This window comes from Populus nigra, chromosome 6, assembly GCF_951802175.1.
Source record: "Populus nigra chromosome 6, ddPopNigr1.1, whole genome shotgun sequence".
Classification (NCBI taxonomy): domain Eukaryota; kingdom Viridiplantae; phylum Streptophyta; class Magnoliopsida; order Malpighiales; family Salicaceae; genus Populus; species Populus nigra.
In genome coordinates this window covers 7,776,018-7,797,848 of record NC_084857.1, presented here as the reverse complement: position 1 = coordinate 7,797,848, position 21,831 = coordinate 7,776,018, and the positions used below count along the sequence as shown (strand labels likewise).

The following is a 21,831-nucleotide window of genomic DNA, read 5'->3' as shown; positions in this document are numbered from 1 at the left end:
AACACATACCGAGCAAGTAAAAAATCTATGAAAGTCATGGGATATGAACCACGAGGCAACATAATAGCCTGTTTAAAATTATGACAGTGGTTATAGTTTAAAATGATTTTTGTTTAGAAACGTATAAAAATAATTAATTTTTTTTTTTTGAGATTAGCATAATAAAACAATCAGAAAATATATATATAAAAAATTAAAATTAAAAAAAAAATAGTTTACACGTTTCTAAACGGGCTCTACACCAATCACTTCAAAGCACTGGAATTTACTACAACGACCAGTTAAGCAGGTTATGGTCCAATGGACCGGTTTTGTATAAAATTCTAAGAGTCCAAAACCCCATAAACCGAAACAAAGACCAATTCCACATGTTAAATGGCCTGAAAGCCGCGAACAAAAAGACGCGTCAAAGTCTTTCGATTTAGCATATCAATGGATGAATGAATTTGTGAATTCATGGTCCAACAGTACGATACGCCCATATTATTGTTTCTTGGCTTCCTTTCTAACTTTTATAAGAAACTCCAGTGAAAATTGCGCACTCAACCCAGCATCCATCATATCTCCCTTCCTCGAGTGATCGGAGATTCAAATCTCCCTTTGAGATTAGAAAACAAAAATGAAGCTCGAGAATCACAGGGAAAGACCAAACTAAACCCTTGCCGTTTGTGTTGTTAAGTTATATTTATCTGGTTTTCTACCAAAACAAAAATCTTGATGACATTTAAAGCCCAAGTAGAGTTTTTTTTCCTTCTTTTTTGTATTGTGGTAGATAACGAAATGAAATGCTTTCTTCTTCTTCTTTTTTATTATTTTTCTTTCAAGTATAAACTATAAAGTCATGCAAACTCATTTCTGTTAGCTACTTTTGTTTCAACTTGATCAATGCAACTACAGAATCCAGGAAGGATCTGACCACCACATACACATAGAAAGATACAAGAGCAAAAATCAAGATTTAGTCTAATTAGTAATTAATAATTAACCTAAGGGTTTGACCACAAGGTCTTCATCTTTCTTCTTTGCACCTGGATGCTGCCTGAAAATCCATCTCCAACTCTTGAAACTTTTTCTGCTCCTCTTGATCCCTCTGTCACTGACCGTGATCCTGCAGGAACCCCCATGACTGAAAAGCCCATCTCCCACTAAACTACCAAAATGCCCTCCATATTGATCCTGCGCCACCGCATCACCGCCTCTCAGGCTCCCCAAAGCAGAGTGTGAATCTGACAAAGAGACCATCTTTACAGAAGATAAATCTGCTTTAGATTCTGATGGGAAATCAAACTTCAAGTCAATGAAGCCTGAATCATCCACTGTAGTAAAATTCCCTTCTTTAAGTGAAAATACACGTCTGGTATTTGGTCCACTGTGGCCGGGATCAAGCCTTTCAGGCTCTAAAGCAGTACCAGTAGCATCTCTCTTTTCACCATCAAAGCCACTTTTTCTTGGCTCTGCCTCACTGAACCCACTTTTTCTGTCAGGATCAAAAAGTAGACCACCATTGACACCTGAATTTCTGGCAGCTGAAATTGAACTCCTGGCAGCTGAAATGGAACTCCTGGCACCTGAAAAGGTGCCATCTTCGGAACCAAAAAACCCACCACCTCTAAAACTGCAGAGAGACCTGCACCTAGACACACCCATGTAATCAACAACCCACACATCACTTTTCTCTTCGAAACCCCCGACACTGCTCCTATCACAGCCCTTCCCTCTTTTCTTACTAAACAGCCTTCCAATCCTCCAAAACCCACTTTTCCTCTTGATCTCAACACAGCTACTGCTGCTCCTCTTGAGCATGAAATTAAGTTCATCTCCTTTCTGATCCTTACTAGAACTTTTGGGCTTAGCAGTACCATTACTAGACTGTGAAACTTGATCATTTTTTTGTTTTTCATTTTCTATCAAGAATGAAATGCGACCAACACTGCCTACCTCAACAGTGCATGAATTACGATTGGAAGAGATCTCCGAGCAAGAGCAAGAAGAGAGCCTTTGCTCTCCACAATCTGAACAGACTAGATTGACCAAACGGTCTTTCAGACAATGAGCACATATACCAACTGAAGATGATGATGGGTGTTTCTTGCATGGAAGATCTGATGAAGTACTGTAATCTTGATCAAACAAATCATTGCTGTACATCTCCACGGCTTTGCCTCTTTCTTTCATGGCTTCTGGTGAACTAGCTTCTCTTTCAATTGAACTAGGCTTCAAGAACTCAAAAGGATTTCTCTTCTTGATGTTTCAAGAACTAGCTGGCTAGGGTGTTAAAAAGGGAGCTTAGAATTAAAGAGCTTGCTAGATAGGGGGGAAGACTGAAGAGGGACAGCAGAGGGGAGGGTTGTGGTTTTTCAAGAAGCCAGGCTCGATGACATCAGAGAGTGTAAGAGAAGGATTACATAGACTGATATAGAGGCGTTACCTTTACGTTTTCTTTCCACAGAAAACAGTAGACAGGTAGGAGTGATGAAAGTAACCACTTGGGTTCCTGCGGGTATGATTGTGTAGGGAAGTGAACGCACAACAAGTCGAGTAAAAGCGGTGAACTAGCAGTCTATTTTAACTCAAATTCTTTTGCTGAGATGCACTTTGGCAGCGCTACAAACACGACAACATCCTTGTACAGTGTCTTGCTTAAAAAGAAATAATAACGTCAGTTTATATATTTGTAACCTGAGCACCCTATGTTTAGACAAATACATCTAATTTGATAGTCTTGGTTTTTCAGTGAGTAAAAAAAGACATTCAATGTAAAATATTTTGCATTTCACACTTGCATTCTACATATCTCATCATCGTGCCTGTATTTATACTGATAGAAATATTTTATAAAGAGCAGCTATTCTATACACGCGTCAGATGGAGACATGGCACACGAATTGTACAGTTTGCGGGGTATATAAATCTCACACGCACTGCGTAGAAAGGGCAAGAATTAAGCACCCCTCACATCTAAGGAAAAAGGTGCTTAAATCATGTGGCGTAAATCCATCAATCGGTCATGGTGTTTTGTCAAACTTTATCAAGATCTTGCCACTCTCGAGTATTGACTTTATATGCAAAATGACATGAATTCCTTTCTCAAATCCCAATTGTTAGGTCTCTCTTTTAATTCCATTAGTGGGTTTACGAAAGGAACCCATCGAAAATGTTCATGAGGAAGAGCAAAAAAAAGTTGAAGCTAGGTGAGGTAGCCCATTAAACAGGCACAAATTGGGCATGCATTTTTATTTGTCCACTTTCTTTTACATAGCCATCATGATTTTACAAAGACGCCTCCAATACTATGTCATTTTCCTACCGATATTGGGCACGTGTCCAACCGACAAATCTATTGCGGGGTCCCACTTTGAGACTTAGGAGTACTGAACTTTCTAAAAAGTTGACTATTGGGGAGAAATTGACGGTTGTGATATGGTTGGATGCATTGGCAATGATTTGATGAGAGGTATGATTATACTATTTGAGGCATGCTGTATTCAATCAAAGCCTAAAAAAAAAAAGAAATAAGAACTAGGATGATGATGCCCTTAAAGTGTCACACAACACAGTCTATCAAGACAGAGACAGATACATGTCCTTTAAACGTGTCGTGGTGGACTTTGCAAAGTCTTCTTTCTGTCCTTCGTTTACAGGAAACAGGGAACCTTTTTGCGCTTCTCACCATAGCTTCAAGTCATTGATGGTTTTCCATTTTGTTACTAAAAAAATGTAGAAGTACTCACATTCCAGTAACTCTTCTTGTGATGAATGAGCAAACTTGTACGTAGAAGTTGGTGTTTTGTTTGAATTTAGTGGTGAAGGCATGGTGATCACTTGCCGAGTGATCGTAGAAAATTTCCCTTTCTGGCGTGCTATCGGCTCTCTCGTGTCTAAACTATCTCGATCACAGCAGCTTAAGCACTCAGTCCACATTCCAAGGGTGTGTTTTCCGTGCTTTTATAAAAATTTGAGATTTTATTTCATGTTTTAATATGTTAATATAAGAAAATATATTTTTTAAAAAAATTATTTTAATATATTTTTAAATAAAAAAAAATATTTAGAAAAGGAACTACTGAAACGCTCTCGCATGCTCTTTTTCTTGCAACTGACAATCACAATCCATACCCCCACTAACTCATTTCAGTGCCATAAAAGAAAATTTCTTATGATCAAGATATAATATATCTCTTATTTTCAAGAGTGTTTTACAATTTTTCATTATATACTAGGATGGGATGTAAAATAATTTAATTTCAAACAAAAAAAATAAAATTTTTTCATTCCCAAACGTTACCTGTACAATATTTTAAAAGCCAGTCAGTGACATTCAAATGTGCTCAACTTTAGCGGGGGGTTTTTTATCATTTTTTTTTCATGCCTCGATACTTATTTACCTGCAATGAAAAGTAGAGTGGCATCATAAAAGCAGGCACTGTGGAGTCTGATTTTTCTTCTCTCTCTCTTTCCCTTCGATGAAGCTTTGCTTTAATTTGAACAAATTGAGCAAGCTGAACTATTCACGCTGTTCTCGACAAGTTCATATAATAATTTTCTTTATTTGAGATTGTTGTATTGTATGATCTGGCGGTTAGCAGAAAAGGGAGATAATTGTAGAGGAGACGAGCTCTGCAAGGAAATGCTTGTTGCTATACATGTATTGTTTTGTTAGAGAGTTTGTTGTTTAATTCAATACCTGTTATATACCAAAGTTCATTGAAAAATTGAAGGAAGTTGTTTCTGTAGCTGCTAAACCAAATAAAAGATGTTCTGAAAGCCGTCGAGATTCAATAAGGATTAAGGAAGTGTTGTGCAGATTTATAGGAAAGAAATAAAATGACCCAAAACTAAGCTACCAAGATAACAGGTACAAGGCATGTCTTCTCGGAGCCATAATGTTAAGGAATGCACGTCCCACGCATGCCCAATCCCAATGCATCATTGGGACAAATAAACAATCGTTTTTAAGGGATGTTTTTTGTCTATTCAATCGATACTAAGATGCTCATAATCATGATGATGACGATGTCTTAGTTTATTGTTTTTGGTCCGAATTGTCTTTGTCTATCAGGGATACTGTTGTTTTCTAATTCATGATTATAAGATGCCCAAGTATAATAAGGTTTTCCTACTCTTAACTTAACTCACTGACCAAGCAACATTTCTTTTTGTCTTTTGAATGGATTTCATGATTGAGCACAATTTATTAGCAACATATTTGCTGTCCAACACATATGTTTAGGGACCCATCAACCCTCGAACAGCAAATTAACCTTTCTCCCTCCCGAAGGTGCATTGAATGGAGCGAGTGCGGGGAGTGGAGGAATAATTATTATTGTTTATTTTTTGGTGTCTATCAGATACTGTCTCGTGCAAATAAATACAATAAATACATTTTTTTAATAAAATATATTGATCCAGTTCTTTTATGTTGTGTAAAAAACTACTAGTCTCATTCTCTTAAGATTTTGATTGTTGAATTGACTGTTAGGACAGGTTATTGTTTTTTATATAATTTTAAAAATAATTAATGCATTTTATGTATTTGCTTTATTCGATTAGTTTCATAAATAATGCCATTGATTGTTTTTATCATTAAAGGATTGTGTTATATTATGTTTCATTAATCAGTTTTGTAAAAAACAGCATCTGGTATTTTCAAGTCATGAAAGATAATTGATCCGGTTTTATTTATTTCGATAAATCAATGATTATTTCAGTTTTTATTTAATTTTATTGGACCATTTTCATAAACATCACATGAAACAACAAAGGTCAGGTCAAGATGATTGAAGGGCATTTTTAGACTCGAAGGTTGAGGGATACGTTGACAATCTTACCAGTGGAATTGAACAAACACACCCCATTTGCTTTGGATAAAAATTACATTTTGGCGATATATTTTTCCACTTTCCCTCGTACTATCCTATACTGTTCTATGTATCAAATAAATCGTAAATGCACTGACACAGTTTTGTTATTTCAAGAGGAAAAAATAACGATTCAACTGCATTTTTTCTAACCCTGGATTGATTATCAGGGTTATGTTACATTGAGATCTATATCATGGTTCTTGGAATTTTTTTCTTTTTTATTTCAGATAGTAATTACGCATTCAACCGTGTAAATATTTTGAAAATCATGCTAAAATCAAGTGGATAGATTTATGTGATTTTCTAGGCCCCTTTACAATACTTAGGATCGTTTCAAGTTATTTTTTTTTATTTTTCAATTTTGTTAGTGTTTGATGTCTAAGAAAAAATAAAAAAAAATGCTCTCTTGGCCTTGTATTTTTTTAATTATTCTTGAAACTATATATCCATATTTTACTGTCACTCGTGAAAAAAATCAGCTCAAAATATCAAAACTTGATTCAGACAGGAGACAATATTTATCTAAAATAAATATTACAATCCTAATAGATTAGAGGCAGAAAATGTCATCAAATAATAATAATAATAATAATAATAAATTATTAGATTGGTGGAACTCATGATTTAAAAACTCATAGTATTTATTGTATTTGTTTTAATGAAACAACATTGCAGAAAGGGTTCAGCCGGGGACTTAAACCGTTAACAAAACAATTAAATGATGCGAGGTGGATTTAACTATTCATTTGAGTTATGAATCCGTTTAATGTGTATTTTTTTAATTAATTTATAATATTTGATTTTAAGTGAATATTTCGTCATGGGTTTGAGCTTCGGGGGAGGGAGGCTAAACAAGACAGGTCGTTTGCTCCATGTAAAAACAAAAAAATACCGGCCAAGTCATGTAGGCAATCCTCAAACCCACGGTCTCGACTTTTTCCTGGCCTTGTTCCTTTTTTTAGCCTCTTTGTTATATTTGTTCTTTGTTTTTTAATTTTTTTATCAATTATATTTTTTATATTGTTTTTTATTGTTTTTTATTATTTAGTGTTAGGTTTATTGTAAATTATTTTTCATTTTTTTATTATATAATAAAACAAAAAAATAATTTAATCTAACTAGATTTACAATCCAAGTTGTGAATTTGACAAGTTAACTAAGATAAACCTTACCTATTTATTTTTTTTTAAGATTTTTTTTTTTTTGAATTTGCCAAGCCGACAAAGCCATACTAGGCAATCCCATGCGATTTAATTTAAAATATAAGCTAAGTACATAATGAGGTCAAGTTTTTAAAAGTTTGAACTGTTATATCGAGTCAATAACAGTGCCACCAAAAATTATGGCCTGCCTATTATTCTTTCATGCTCTGATTTTTGTTTTGTCCAAGCTGTAATGGTAGCGTAATAAATAACCTAGTTGCTCACTGCTTCTAAAATAGTTGGGGTGTCAACTCGCTTATTTCATTGTTTATATAAATAATAAAGGAGATGTTTTATATTTTTTTTAATTTTCATAAAAAAAGTTTTCTATTTCATTCTTACACAGTTGCTTAATTTTTATTTTATCTTTTTAAATTATTTTAATTTATTTTTTATGAGATTATTATAATTTCAAATAAACTTCATGATATTCTATTTGTATTTGATTTCACTTATTTCTATTGTAGTATAATTAAAAAAAAAAGTTTTTAAAAAATAAAATTCTCAAACTCAGTGGAGCTTAGAAGCTGAATCATGTATTATGACTTATTAAGCTGTGAAATTCTAGTTGATTCAATATGTTATCATCTCAGTATTTTTTTAAAAAAAATCTTCTTGAATTTTTTTAAAACCAAACCATGTTTTTTTATGCGTTGTCCAGGTTATCTTGAGATCTATCAAATCAATTGGATTATGTTGAGTTAACTCTCATACTATTTAATTTTAAATAGTGATTAAAATAAAAAGTTTGGGCAAGAAAATTTTAAACTAACCCTTTGTTATTGGATTTAAGGAAACTTTATCTCTCGGAAAGCGTACTTTGTAGATCCAAGTAAACGAGTAAAATCCTGACTGTCTCAGGCTTTTATAAGAGATAAACGCTCTGACTCGAACTCAAGACCTGCTATGCAGATCTCAAGCTCTTTGTCATCACGTTACGTCCCTTGAAGACTTTAAAACTACCCCGCTAAATCAAGTTTAATAACAAAACTAGCCTAATTTTTATTTTAACATTCAATTTTTATTTTTTTTGAAAGGGAGCCTTAACGTAACATTAACCTGAATCAGCCTATACTCTATAACGAAGCGAGTATAGAAGGAGCCGAAATTCTCAATATTTGATTTTTACTGTCAGTGTCATACACGTTTATATAAACGGAAAGGGGTATTGGATATTTGGCGTCACACGCGCTTAAAAGAAACAACAAACAGAGGGTTAGTTATGGTGGGAGATTTGGCAAGAAATGAACGGAGTTGATACTCCGTCTGTTGCAGATGCATTTATCCACAACAAAACATATCTTCCGCTCCTCATTTTTGGTCAAGCTATTTCACATGAAAAATAATAGAGAGCACTAGAAAATTACGAGTCATTCAATTCAAGCGGGAGTTACAACACACACTCTCTACTTGGATTTTTTCAATATTTTTCGTCAAATTATCTTTGATCCATTAACACAAGCAAAACACTTCGACCCAGAACCCAGTAGATGATCACATTGTAGCCCAAGACCAAGCCCAAGCCCCCCCACATAACAGAATTCGAGGACCTAGCCCCAGATGGTGTGGTTTATCAGAACACTGAGATTATTTTCTGCAGCCGATTGCAATTCGGATGATGAAACTAGTCAGGTTATTCTTTTTTTTTTTTTATCTAAAAATGACCAAAAAAAAACAACCAAACAAGGCTGGCTGGCACATGGCCCAGTGCACCGAGCCTTTAGAAGGAACGGTCCAAGCGTGGAGCCTTTAAGCCTAGGTCTGCACGTGCGTGTTTAGGCTTGTTTTTCTTTCTTTCTTATTGAAAGGGGCACCCACCCCTTTTTATTTTTCTCTTTTGAAATACAAAGAAGACCTGTTTTTTTTGCCAAGAGAAGCTATATGTGTCATCTTCCCATCTAAATTACAGTTATTATTAATCCAACAAACCAATTCTCAATCCATTTAAAGAAAAAAAAACCTCTTAAAAATCAATAACACGTAGAAATCAATTTAATAAACTAATGAACTTAAAAAATAACTCAATTCACAAAATCAAACTAAATAAATTTTTTTACTCTCGACTTAAATATGTTTTTAGACAGAATCAAAATTTAAAACAACTACTCCCTTCACCGAGTGTAACCTCTGAACACCAATTTCAATCATATTAGTGGTTTAAATAAATGTAAACAAATCCAGCGAACCCCTCTTCTCTTTTAAAAAAAGATTGAAAAATAAAAAAAATAAATTTTGATATCAAAACTAAATTTTTAAAAACTAAAGAGACTAATCACCTCTAAACCAAAAAGAATAGTAACTCAAATAAATTTTTTTATATGAAATTTAAATTTATTATCTATTTTACATGTTATTTTTACTTTATTCTTTGACTTTCAATCCAATCTTTTTTCTAAAAAAAAAGTATTTAGTTGTAAATTTATGCTCAAAATAACTCTATTATGTAAAATAAAAAAACTCAAGAATAAAATTTAAAATTAACTATTCTAATCTAGAGCGATCCGTGAGAGAGTGCACGGCGAATTTTGTTGCATTGTTAATTAATGCACAGTATCATTATTGGCCGGAAAATGCACAATAGATTATAGTATTAGGCGCAACGCAACCAAGATTTTAATTGGTTATACTATTAGGTATAGTATTAGGCGCCAAGCAACCAGGATTTTAATTGGTTATACTATTAGGCGCTATAATATTAGGTATACTATTAGGCGCAAAGCAACCAAGATTTTAATTGGTTATGAAAAATCTAAAAGTTTAAGCTAATGCGACTAATATTTTATATACATTTTTAATAATTGCGCTATTAAAAGTAATGCAACTAATTGAATTTTGTCCCTCCATGTAACTCTTTTTTTTAAAAAAAAATATGCGGGTCAGTTTGCGCATACCTTGATTAATTCTACTAGCCTTAAAATTAACGACCATATAAATTTTTAGTGACCCTAAAATAATTCAAACTCATAATTATTAAAAAACAAATTCATATAACATTTCTTAATTGTATTATTGAAAGCAGTGAGTCCTATTATATTTTATTTATTTTAATTAGCATAACCAATTAAAACATGTCATTTTTTTATTTTTTTCTCACTAATGTTAGTTTATAAATTATTCTTTACAACTAAGTTCTTTCCAATAAAAAAAATTCAAAAGCAAAGTAGAAAATCATACTTCCTAATTCTTGTAACGAAATTTTAAGTGGGCAAAGTGACAACAATCTAATTCAAGTTAAGTTTTAAAATAAATAAAATTAGATTTCACTCATGTTCAACCAATAATTCAGTAAAAATTTAGTCTGATATTTTTTTTAAGTTATAGACTTGATTTTTTAAAATAAAATTTCAAAATAAAATTATTTTTAATTAATGAAGATAAACCCATCTAAACACCATCAATCTATAATTCAAATCTTCAATTAAAAACTTTGAAAAGGACATGAGCCTAATCATTTAAGAGACGAAACACGAAGAAACGCAAGGCATTAATAAGTAATTTGGATTATAATTTTGGCATCTGTGAAACACATTTAAACAAGAGCACACCCTGAAAAGCTAGCAATAGGAGTTAATTAATAAAGTAAATACTCTGAAATGTGTAGGGTAAATATTGTTCTTTATGCTTACAGTTCACTCAAAAAAATTTATAGATTGTTCTGATGATTTGTTCCTTAATTATATTTTTAGAAATTATTTTAAACAATAATTGAAAGATAATGAATTAAAATAATTAAACAATAATTGTTATTTTATATAAAAAATAAATAAGGCGAGATGTTGCTAATCCTCAAAAGCTAGACCTGGCGCGGCCCATCTATAAAGGGCTTGTGCATGAGCAATTAATTTTTTTAGTTAATGGTATGAAAGATGTATCGTCCGCCCCAATTGTTTGTAAAAAAATAAAAGACAACACGTGATTTATAGGTATCAAGAATTCTGCCATTGATGTAGCCGGAAAAATAAGGTTTTTATAATAAAAAAATTCATTTTAACCTAAAATATCTTGAAAACATAATAAAAATCTTATTAAACCAATTTATAACCTCCAAAAACACAAAAAATTATCCCAAAACCAGCCAAAACAAATTGCCACCCAACATCAAACAGTAGTGTCATTGTTCTCTTTTATATATATATATATATTGTGTTTTAATTTTTTAAAAATATTAGTATAATTCATTTGTAATTTATATATAGATTTGATATGTATTTTTTTATACTATTTTTAGTATATATAACCTTGTATAATATTTGTTTTCCTTTTATTTTATTCAATAAATTTGTTATGCGTCGATTTCCATTACAAACTAATTTTAATAAATAAATTTATTAGATACAATCAGGTAAATAACCCAAGTTGTGATATTAAATATTTTTATTTATATTGATCTCTCTTTTTTTTAATTACATTTCTATTTATCATTCATGAATTTTTGTAAAATTTATTTACAAAATAATTCATGATTTATTTAATTTGATGTATGCATAAATTTTTCAATTTAAATTTATTAATTTAAATAACCTGTAATTACACTCCTAAATACGCTCTAAGTCCGCAGAGTCAGAGAAAAGTTGCTAAAGATGGTCGATTGTCCACCATTGAAGTCTATAAAGGTCACCCATTACCCCATTTATTTTGATACAAAACCATTCCCTCCTTGTTCATCTCTCCCAACTCCTTTTCTAGCTCATTTTTGTTTTTGCGATAAAATTAACCTCTAAACTCAACCAATCATGATCATCAAATATTTAAATCTTATTAGTGTCTATCTCAGATCGGCATTTAATTTCTTGTGTTACTATCCGTTCAGCTTCCAAGAACACGAATTGTTTGCTGTGACTGCAATTGGTGAAGAACTAAACACAGTGATCAATGAAGCTCCTGCGGAATGTGCTGTGTGTCTAAGTGACGTTCAAGAAGGCGAAGAAATCAGAGAGCTGAGATGTGGGCATGTCTTTCATAGATCATGCTTATACAGATGGCTTGACTTCCGGCAATCGACTTGCCCACTTTGCCGAGGAAGTCTTGCTCCCCGGAGAACATTGATCCTTGATCAGCACCGAACAGAAGTATTGACGTTCAAGTTCTGTTCTTTCACATCCACCGATGAACGTGATACATGGTGGCTACGATGAATCAAGTCTTCAAGATTTTAGTACCTCGCTCAAGAGAAAGTACAACGGAGAAACTACCTTCTCCCTCCTCCTTCAGAATATCATGGCATGTTCGTTCACGAGTTGCAATTGATGCAAACTTCTCAAGCATGAAGTGATAGTTAATTCCTGAGCATGTGACAGACTAATTAAGCTGAAGGTTCATTGCATCATCAGCTAATTTACTTGAAAGGGTGAAGCCATCTCCCTCTCAGGATCTCTAATAACATTCCTGCAATGTCATGTATGTTGTCTCTTAGCCATACTTGTAATAAACTTGATTTTTGATAAGTGTTGTTTTAGATAATTTTGCCAAGCATAATACAGGAGAGAGTTGATTGCAAAGACAAGGATTCATTTTTGTCATGTCTAAACAAAAAAAAATAACTTCGTTTTTCAAAAATAAAAACGACCACCTCATTCACTGTTGCTATATGTTATCATCCCACTTTAGGGCTTGTTGGAGCTTCCGAGCATAACGAATTGAAGCCGAGGACGGATCATGGTAGCTTCCCTCGAAAAATAACAACGATGCGATTCAGTCATTGATATTAAAAAGAGAGGAATAAAGTCGATCATGTTTTTTACCGGATATTCATGCTGTCTTGAAACATGTTAAGTTGATAGGTGAATAGCGTAATTTAATTTTAAATATAAATTATAATAAAAAGATATGTCGACAGATTTCATGGTTAATAACACTACTAACTTAATTTTTCTTCTAGCATTCAGATTTTTTTGAATTCAAGATTGTTTGACATTGTGGTTGGAATATTATTTATCTAAAATTTAAAAGTTTTTTTAAAATTAATTGTTTTAGTGTTTTTTTATTATTTTAATATGTTAATATTAAAAATAAATTTTAAAAACATAAAAAAATATTAATTTAATATATTTATAAAAAAAACCATTTTAAAACAATTTTTTATTCCATAACAAAACGAGTATAGAATCAGCCGAAATTCTGAATATTTGATTTTACTGTTGGTGCTTAATTGGAGTTGGAGTATAATATTCTAAGATTTATTAATTTTTATCTAAAAATATTTTTCTAACAAATCATCTAAGCTGCTCCTCTGCAACACGTTAAATTTCACTACCATCGGATTTGACGACGACAGATCAGTCGTGTCAAGTAACCAATATACAGTGCCATTTTAGTCATTTACTAACACGTTAGGCTTTGGTACGGAAGGAGAAAGAAGAGACGTGAGGATTTATTGGTGTTTAATACCGTAATAATAGTTGTTTTTTAAGTTGTTTTTTAAATTGTTTTTAACTTATAATATATTAAAATAATTTTTTTATTTTTTAAAATTTATATTTAATATTTACATATAAAAACACTCAAAAAAACAAAAAAAAAACTAATTTTAAATAAAAAAATATAAATTCTGACTATTTTAGCTTCAATCTCAAACAGAGGCTAGCCAAACGCACGCGAGACATGGCTGCCCTAATTGAAGGGTGATTTTCTCCTCGGAGTAAGGGATAATTGGTAGTTTTATAAAAGACAGTCGTGGTTGATTAATCTGTCAAAAAATATATAGTTGCTATTAATATGCTTGGCATCCTTATTGAATTTTTGCACTCAATTAATTATAAAAAATTATTTAGTAAATATGGGAATAACACCCCACCCGGGCACCCACCACCGTGATAAATCGCAAACGCCCCGGAGGTATATTCCAAATGTATTTATTAATATATATATATATATTTTTTATCTTTGATTCAGTTTTAAATACTGTTTAACATTGCATTTTAAAAATTCTTTTGAAAAAATTTTAAATTTAGTTTTTATTTTAAATTATTATATATTTTTTATTTTAAATAATTCTTAAAAAATAAAAAATATCATTTTAATATATTTTAAAATAAAAAACACTTTAAAATAACAGCAACCACCACTTATTTTTAATCTCGGCCTTATATGTTGCATAATTCATCACCTTAATTTGAGTCGATTATCGGTAATCTTAGCAGATTTCTACAATACGGTTCAAATTTTGGTGGTAGTAGTAGAGGGTACAAGTTGAGCCAAAAGAACGCAATGCAGGGAAAAAAAAAAAAAATTCAAGACAGTAGCGTATCATACTGCTATGGTTTTCGCTTCTGTAAAGCATTCAAAAGACCCGCTTCTCAAAAGAAAAGGAAAAAAAAACCCACTTCAGTTCCAAGGCCATTATTCTAAAAGATTCGTGGCAACTGTCTTCACCACTGCCAAAACTTCAGCATAAAACAATGATGATACCTATTAACCGCACCGGATGAAACTGCAAGGTCTCAACCATGAAGGTGGCGTTAACCAGGCACAGGATTCAGCAATTATACGCTTCATTAATGTGGCAACAGCCTACCATTGACTGTCCCTGAACTGAAGTACTGAACGGTGTTCATCCAAAAAGATCCCCAACATCTATAGCCCAGGCATCCATCATAAATTTCAATACACAACGGTGCTTAAAAAAAGCGTGCATTCCCCAAATCGCCTAACTCTATTGTCACATTAATGAAATAGTTTGTAACGGAGGTTGAACCAGACCCAGTGCCACTAGATCCAGTTACAACGCTACTCATCAATGTTGAACCAAAAATGACATTCCAAATCGTTTGCCCCGCTGCACCAGAATTGCCAGCTGAAAAATTTTCATAATGTAACATGAAATCACTAAACCATAAAATATAAGATAGAACCATAATCAAAAACCGTATTGGATTCACTCCAAAAATCTGGGTACAGTAGACAACAATCAGAACATGAGTATGGAAGGACATACCGAAAATCAGAACAGTTGTTTTCATGCTTTCTTCCTAGTTATCCTGTAAATTAAGAATGGAGGCAGTTAGCAACCAAGATCGTGTTTGCAGGAATTTCCTAGACAATAAGCACATTTAAGAATCAATTTTGTTGTAAAAGCAACCAAATACCAAGATCACAATCAGATTGATCCATCGATGCTACAAGCAGATCACAATCAGATTGATCCATCGATGCTGATCCATGACTACTTAAGCACACTCATTAGACTTCGGAGAATCAAATGCCAAGATCACCCAATATACTAAACCTTGAACCAGACATGATTTGACGGCATGTAATTGAAAAAACAGAACAGATGTCTCTAGCCCGATTGTGCAAAATATCTTTGCTTTAAATATTTTAATCTGGCTTAGCTCACGTAATTTAATTTGGTTTGGTTTTTTGATAGTAGCCTTTGGTATTGTTCAGATTTGAATTCAAGAGATCAGATCTACTTGGTTTTCAGTTAGGTCTAATGAGCTTTCAGCGTGGTTGGGTTATGCTGAAACCTTTATGACTTTTTTTATCTGAATTTTCCTCGAAAACTGGAACTGAACCAAATAAAATCATGAGCAATCCTTTGTACATCCAGATTCTCACCTGAAGCAGCATATTCCCAGAGCTGTTGTAATTTCATGGATGACAGATGTGGTGAAGTGCAAATAGAGTAGCACTGAGTTCAGAAAAAGAATTGTAAGACATTAAATAAAACTGTAACAACACATGGTAAGAGCAATAGGAATTATTACACCAACTCGAAACCAAGAAATGCAAAATCAGAATGATTAACATGTACAGAACAGTTTCTAGTGTGAAACAAGTAAAAACATATCAACAATATAGGTGAATTAACAAAGCAAGGTAACCAGAACATACTTGTGAATACACAATAACCAAGAAGAACCCAGAACTCATCCACTAAAGCAACTCTGCAATAAAAGTTTCTCATAAAATTAACACCACAATAAAAAATATATCAAATCAAATTCTCGTTGTTTAAAATCAGAATAAAAAACAACACTACCAGTTACCACTTACCCATCATTCAGTCTGGCTGCGAGTGCATTTGCGATGGCAAATGGTAGATATAACAGAGACTGCAGGAAGAAAACATGGAACTTAGTTGTTCAGCACTAGGTTTATAATTAAGTTCACATGTAATAATATAAATCTCACAGGAATAAAGTTGAGAACTGAAAAGGGAAGAAACAGAAACTTCTGTGGGAAAGGAAATTCAACAATAACCAGTTTGATACTGGAGAACACCAAACATTCCTCCCACAAATATTCCTTCCAGAACATAGATATGAATTCTTCAAGGAGAACAAGTGTGCATTTTTTTCATTAGTAGGAGCAAATTAACTCCAACAAGTGAGCTGTTGGTGTATCTCACAAGTGTCAGTGAAACAACTCAGATAAGGCAGAAACATTTGTTGGATTTCAGTGAATCATTTAAAAATTTGATATATAAGAGATCAAAATATTTCTGCAACCTGTGACATACAGCAAAATCACAAAATACACTCTTTCTACCAAAGCATAAGAATAAACTTTAAGACTACACATGATTTCAGTAGTAAAGAACGGAACAAATCATACCAAGCACATGTTGGTTTTCAATCCCTTTGGTTCATCACACAGGTGAGACAGAATCATCCTTCCCTGTCAAATGAAACTTCCTCTCAGAAATGGTGCAATACAAGTCAATTGTCAGCAGCACTTGTATAATTTAGAAAGATATTTAAAACTTCTACCACAGCAGCACACGCAAAAGAATACAATTAGATCCCAGCTCCCCAACACCCACTGCAAACACATCGTGAAGATATACAAAACTGTTATTTGCACGTGGTTTTCCAATGCGATTTCAGCCAGTGGTAAGAAGCTGTCATGATAACATATGCTAACTGTGGACTTGAATGAATCTAATTCCTTTTGGGATCTACAAAATTATTTCCCTTTCCTTTTCTCTCTCTCTGTTTTTTTTTGCCAGAATTCAACGGCTGCCAATTTGCAGCACCACCATGTGACAAACTTTTATCAGCTATCCTAGAAATATCATGGTAAAATTTCAAATTTTGTAAGATCCCTGATAATGTGCTAAATCCACTTCAAAAGTGCACATAACAGCCATGAATGGGAGGTGGTGCATCTGCATGGTCAATGGTGAAACTAATTTGCACCATGTTCAAAAAATTAGCGACCATGTACGACTGCATTTTGCAACAGTGTCCCACCAACATTTGAGTGTGCTTTCAGACACAAGGTTTCGAAATCGCATATTCAGAAATCATTTTGTAAAAGAAAGTTTAAATTGGAATAAATCCCTGTCAATAACATAGTCAATCTATTTGGAACCAGCATCACCGATTTGATACAAATGCCTGCAGCTGGCAAACTTTCAGGCAGAACTCCAGGACCACAGGCTCCTAGTACAACTCAATCAACCATCTCCTTAGCACGACTAAGCTAATGAATTTCACTTTGAAATGGCAACAGAACAGCAATTTAGACAAACTAGATGGGAGACACATAATTCCTCAAAAGATACTCATGTAAACATTGCATAACTTACCACAAGAAACCCAAATGCAAGTCCAGTTCCCAATACAACCAAATGAGGATAATTCGCCATTAGATCAGATGGAGACAAATAATCCCTGCATGAGAAGAAAGATCCACATGAAGACCAAGATCCTCGCGTCAAACCCAATAAGAACATCAAGAACAACATTAATAAAAATATTGCAGGTTGAGTCATACCACACTAGGACCCCACCAACGAGCACAAGAAAAGGGTAAAGCTGACAGCAATAAAGAATAATGAGACAACTAAATAGCATTCATACAATTAAGAAAGGGATGTCCAGGTGATTGTAGATTTACCATTGCTAAAGCCAGTAACATGCTGCTCTTTCTTGCTTGAACAACCTTGTAGACATTGGACACACTGCAGAAAAAGGTCATATGGCACAAATATATCACATTATGTAATTGAGATCCCAGCTAAACTTCACCAAACAGCTGCAATCTTGGCCAGCATGTGACCTCTAAGGAAATCTAAAATGAACCATTCACTCGAACCATTTGGCACAAATGACCCCATTGAAGCAAAATCAAGCACATCTGCAACAGCAAAAAAAACCCACCCCTACTACCCCCGCCACCCCTTCAAAAGAAAAAAATGATGATGATGTCATTTTCTCAGCATGTGCAAGAAATAACCCTCATCTATCTGTCTTTCTTCATAATTAAATAGGTAGCCATACATAGTTTCAACAGGGAAGATCAGCTGAGATGCAATTGGATAAGAAAGGAAAAGACCAAAACTAAGAACATTAGATGTAAATTTTCAGCCATTTTAGATATATAGAATTGCTTACTTGAATGCCACTGTGGGTATAACAGCAAAAGCTGTCATTAATAACAGCACGACTCTGTAAGTTTGGATTTCTGAAGTCAAAAGAGAGAAAACAGAGAGGGTAAATGAAAAGGTGAGTTACAACTATAAAAGAAAACTATGAAATTAAGTACAGTAGTACAATGAGAGAACAAAATAATGAGCAAATGGAAAGTTAGAAGGGTATAACACAAGCATCATTGCCTATTTTAACTAGTCTTTCTGCCACCAGGATTGAGATAATGACAAATCAATTAGCATAGACATTGTAGTATTTGGTGTAATTTCACAATCAGATAAACGAAAGACAAAAACTATAGTAAAGTCCCACCAGATATAATCTGACAACTCAAACATCAGTTCATAAAACATGTATTATTTAAATAAAAAAATCAGAAAGATGAGATCAGCAAATTGCTCCATGAAAATAGTGAATGCTGATACATCAGAGAGAATCAAAGAGCACAAATAAAAAGAACAAGCAGTGAACACAAGACAATATATAAGCAACTAAGAATAAATTGAATAAGTACTTGATCTGAATTGCATAAGCAATCAAGACAAGTGTTTAAAACATGTGATTGCGTGTTTATTGAGCCATTATCATGCTGAACAGTTGATCAGACAGAAGAAAAAAAAACAGCAGTACAGCAACATGATGAGTATGTCATATCTTAAATGGAAAGCAGTTCAAATGTCAAACAAGCACAAAACATTTTTAAACCAAGAGTGAAGACATTTTATTCCAATTGCCATCAAATTGTTTGCATTGGACTTGAACAAAAAAGGTAGATTGCAAAGCATTCTAGTCTTAGATTTGCACACATGATTTGATATTGTGCACAAAAGTTTCCGCTAAAGATATCCAAAAAAGCTCATTTCAGTCGGTGACATATAAGGTGGAATAAAACCATTGACAAAGTCATCAATTATCTCTAAAAAGGGAAAAATAGCAAAAGATTGGAATGATGCATTCATCACCAAGTATATCGAGGAATTGGTGATTCTTACCACTTACAAATGGCACCCAACTCAAGAATGGGAAAGACATCCCAAAGTGTTGAACCCACCACTCAGCACCTTAAAAGAAAAGAACTTGAGTTAATACCAAACTGAAAGTATCAAAGTGGAAGAGAAAGAGATGATAGAGAGAAGCAAAAAGGACCAACAAAAGATTACCATGATGTGCTATAATAAAAATATCACAAGCATAATAAGCAGTGGTATTGCAAGTAGGAAGAAATTACCAACTAAGGCTGTAAACAAATGTGCCACATATATTAGCATCAGACCCTCTGTGGGTCCATTAACTGCTGGAAGAATGAGAGTGTTGGTGAAAAAGCTGGATGCAAGGAACCAAATATTCAAATTGTCAATAACATACAGAAGCCACGCAAGTGAGAACTCAAGAAAAATAATGGAACAGAAGACTTCAGTCAAGAAAAAAAAGTTGCAGTAGGTCTGAGCAAAAGGAAGATAAATTTAAATGACACTTATGAAGTCATATTACATCATTCAAACCCATACAAAACAAATAACAAGCAAGTTTTCTGTTCCTTTTACTTAACAAGTAAATGACACTTATCACTTACTGTTCCCATGTTGCACCGTAAAATGGCACAGCTGAAATAAGCCAGAACCAGAAAGAATCTCTTCCACACATGGCAGTGCTACCAAAAGCCAAGCTTTCAAACTGAAAAACAACAAAAACAGATACTGAAACTGAATCTGCTAGACTAAAAAACCAGAGACGGAAAAACACATACTGCACAAGCGAGCGCATCACATCCTGCAGTACATTGAAAACACCAAAAGCAAATTTCAGCAACAGTTAACAATATCAAATAGTAAAAGTAGACAAATAGATCCAACAACATAAATCACCATGGTCAAAAAGCTCCCCCAATGGACTGGACGAGTTTGTCCGCCGCGCTTGCTTTCCATCAACAGCATCAAAAGTCTATCAAATGAAAATAGAAACAAAAACCCATAAAAAACCATGTCACAAACACGTTAAACCCTGTCTACAACCAGGCACGCCATTAAAAAATATTAAAAAAAAATACTGACAACACCACCCGTGAGAATTAGAATCAAACCTGATATAAAAATAGAAGCAATCCATGCGCAAAATGAACCCATCTTGGTGGAGGCGTATCCAAGCGAGGTGAATATATCTAGAAAAACAAACATAAACCACAAACGTTAGAACAGAAAAATCATCACATAAATAACATTTTCACGAAATCCCCCACTTACATATCCGAGCAAAGCAGAAGTCACTAAGAACATAAATCCCATAAGCGTGATCTAAAAAATTAGAAGAGAAAAAAAAACAAATTAGACAAAAAAAAAAAGCAAACAAGCAAGAAAACATAGCCCAACAATTTAACATCACTGATCAAAGCATAAAGTTGGGTTCACCGTACCATGTTCGGTCTGAGGTACATCCATAAGTACATAAAAAAACCCATTTCGATACAAAAACAAACAAGTAAATGTTAGTGAATATTCTAATTGAAATCAAATTACAAGAGCAGAAAAGAAAGAAAGAACTTACGGCATCCAAAGAGGGAAGAAGTTAACACAACGGCTCCAAAAGGGTTGCAAAACATATTTAGCAACATAAGAGTGATCTACTCCACTGTATTTGTACCTGTGAAGTGCTGCTATTCCGTGTGATCCTATGTATCCCATTTTTTCTGACCTAGCTACTCAAAAACAAACACAAACGCACACAGAGCAAATCATCAATAAGCTAATATGATTGTGTCAGTCTCTACAGGATTAATAAGGAAAGGCAGACAGAGGTTTTCAAGCTAGCCTGAGAAAGAAAAAATGGATCTGAAACTGGGATGATGTTGTAATTCAGAAAAACAACAACAGATCTGAACAGAAATTGTTTGATATGAAAATAAGAAAGCTTAAAATATTGTACCGTTGGGAATGGCGATACCGAGAGGGATTTGGAGTTTTTTTTTTTTTTTTTGAAGTGCAGCTAGGTTTGGGTGCAGATTCTAGGAAAGAGGAAAAAATTAAAAGCATGGATTTATCTCCCGCCCTGGAAGAGAGAGAAAGAGGGAGAGAGCATAAATTAATTTATTTCACTTGTGTGAAAGGGGAGATTATTTTTATGCTGCCTTTTCTTTCCCTACAATCTGCGGTTATAGAATGTTTTCATAAAAATTTAATTTTTTTATTTTTTTATTTTTTTAATCTTCTAGTAACATAAATAAAATAAAAATATATTATTTTAATATATTTTCAAATAAAAAACATTTCAAAAAAAATATAATTAAATGAGTTTTTATAGTAGTTTTTAAATAAATTTTGTATAAAATATATATAAACAATTACAATTTATGTTGTGAATGAAAAGATTATTTCAAAACAAAATTATATTAAAAATATA

At 33.2% G+C, this 21,831-nt stretch overlaps 2 protein-coding genes across 3 annotated transcripts; both read right to left on the bottom strand.

Annotated features, from left to right (window-relative positions):
- Positions 1-981: 981 nt before the first annotated feature.
- LOC133696683 (uncharacterized) lies at positions 982-2,175 on the bottom strand. Its single transcript, XM_062118934.1, has one exon. It carries the CDS (start codon positions 2,173-2,175, stop codon positions 982-984), a length of 1,194 nt encoding a protein of 397 aa, XP_061974918.1.
- A 12,195-nt stretch (positions 2,176-14,370) lies between these two features.
- LOC133697767 (choline/ethanolaminephosphotransferase 1) lies at positions 14,371-21,524 on the bottom strand. 2 transcript variants are annotated; one of them, XM_062120528.1, is made up of 20 exons: positions 21,358-21,524; positions 20,980-21,126; positions 20,849-20,858; positions 20,679-20,729; positions 20,519-20,596; positions 20,304-20,379; positions 20,186-20,208; positions 20,012-20,112; positions 19,667-19,761; positions 19,431-19,499; positions 18,403-18,472; positions 17,906-17,969; positions 17,783-17,823; positions 17,595-17,679; positions 16,619-16,681; positions 16,058-16,116; positions 15,896-15,948; positions 15,620-15,692; positions 14,997-15,039; positions 14,371-14,855 (listed from the first exon to the last, which is right to left on the bottom strand). In XM_062120528.1, the coding sequence occupies exons 1-19, from the start codon at positions 21,462-21,464 to the stop codon at positions 15,018-15,020; spliced, it is 1,287 nt and encodes a 428-aa protein (XP_061976512.1). In that variant the 5' UTR covers positions 21,465-21,524; the 3' UTR covers positions 14,371-14,855; positions 14,997-15,017. The 2 variants fall into 2 exon arrangements, with proteins under 2 accessions (XP_061976512.1, XP_061976513.1); XM_062120529.1 differs by having other exon boundaries at positions 20,980-21,130; positions 21,358-21,523.
- Positions 21,525-21,831: the final 307 nt, after the last annotated feature.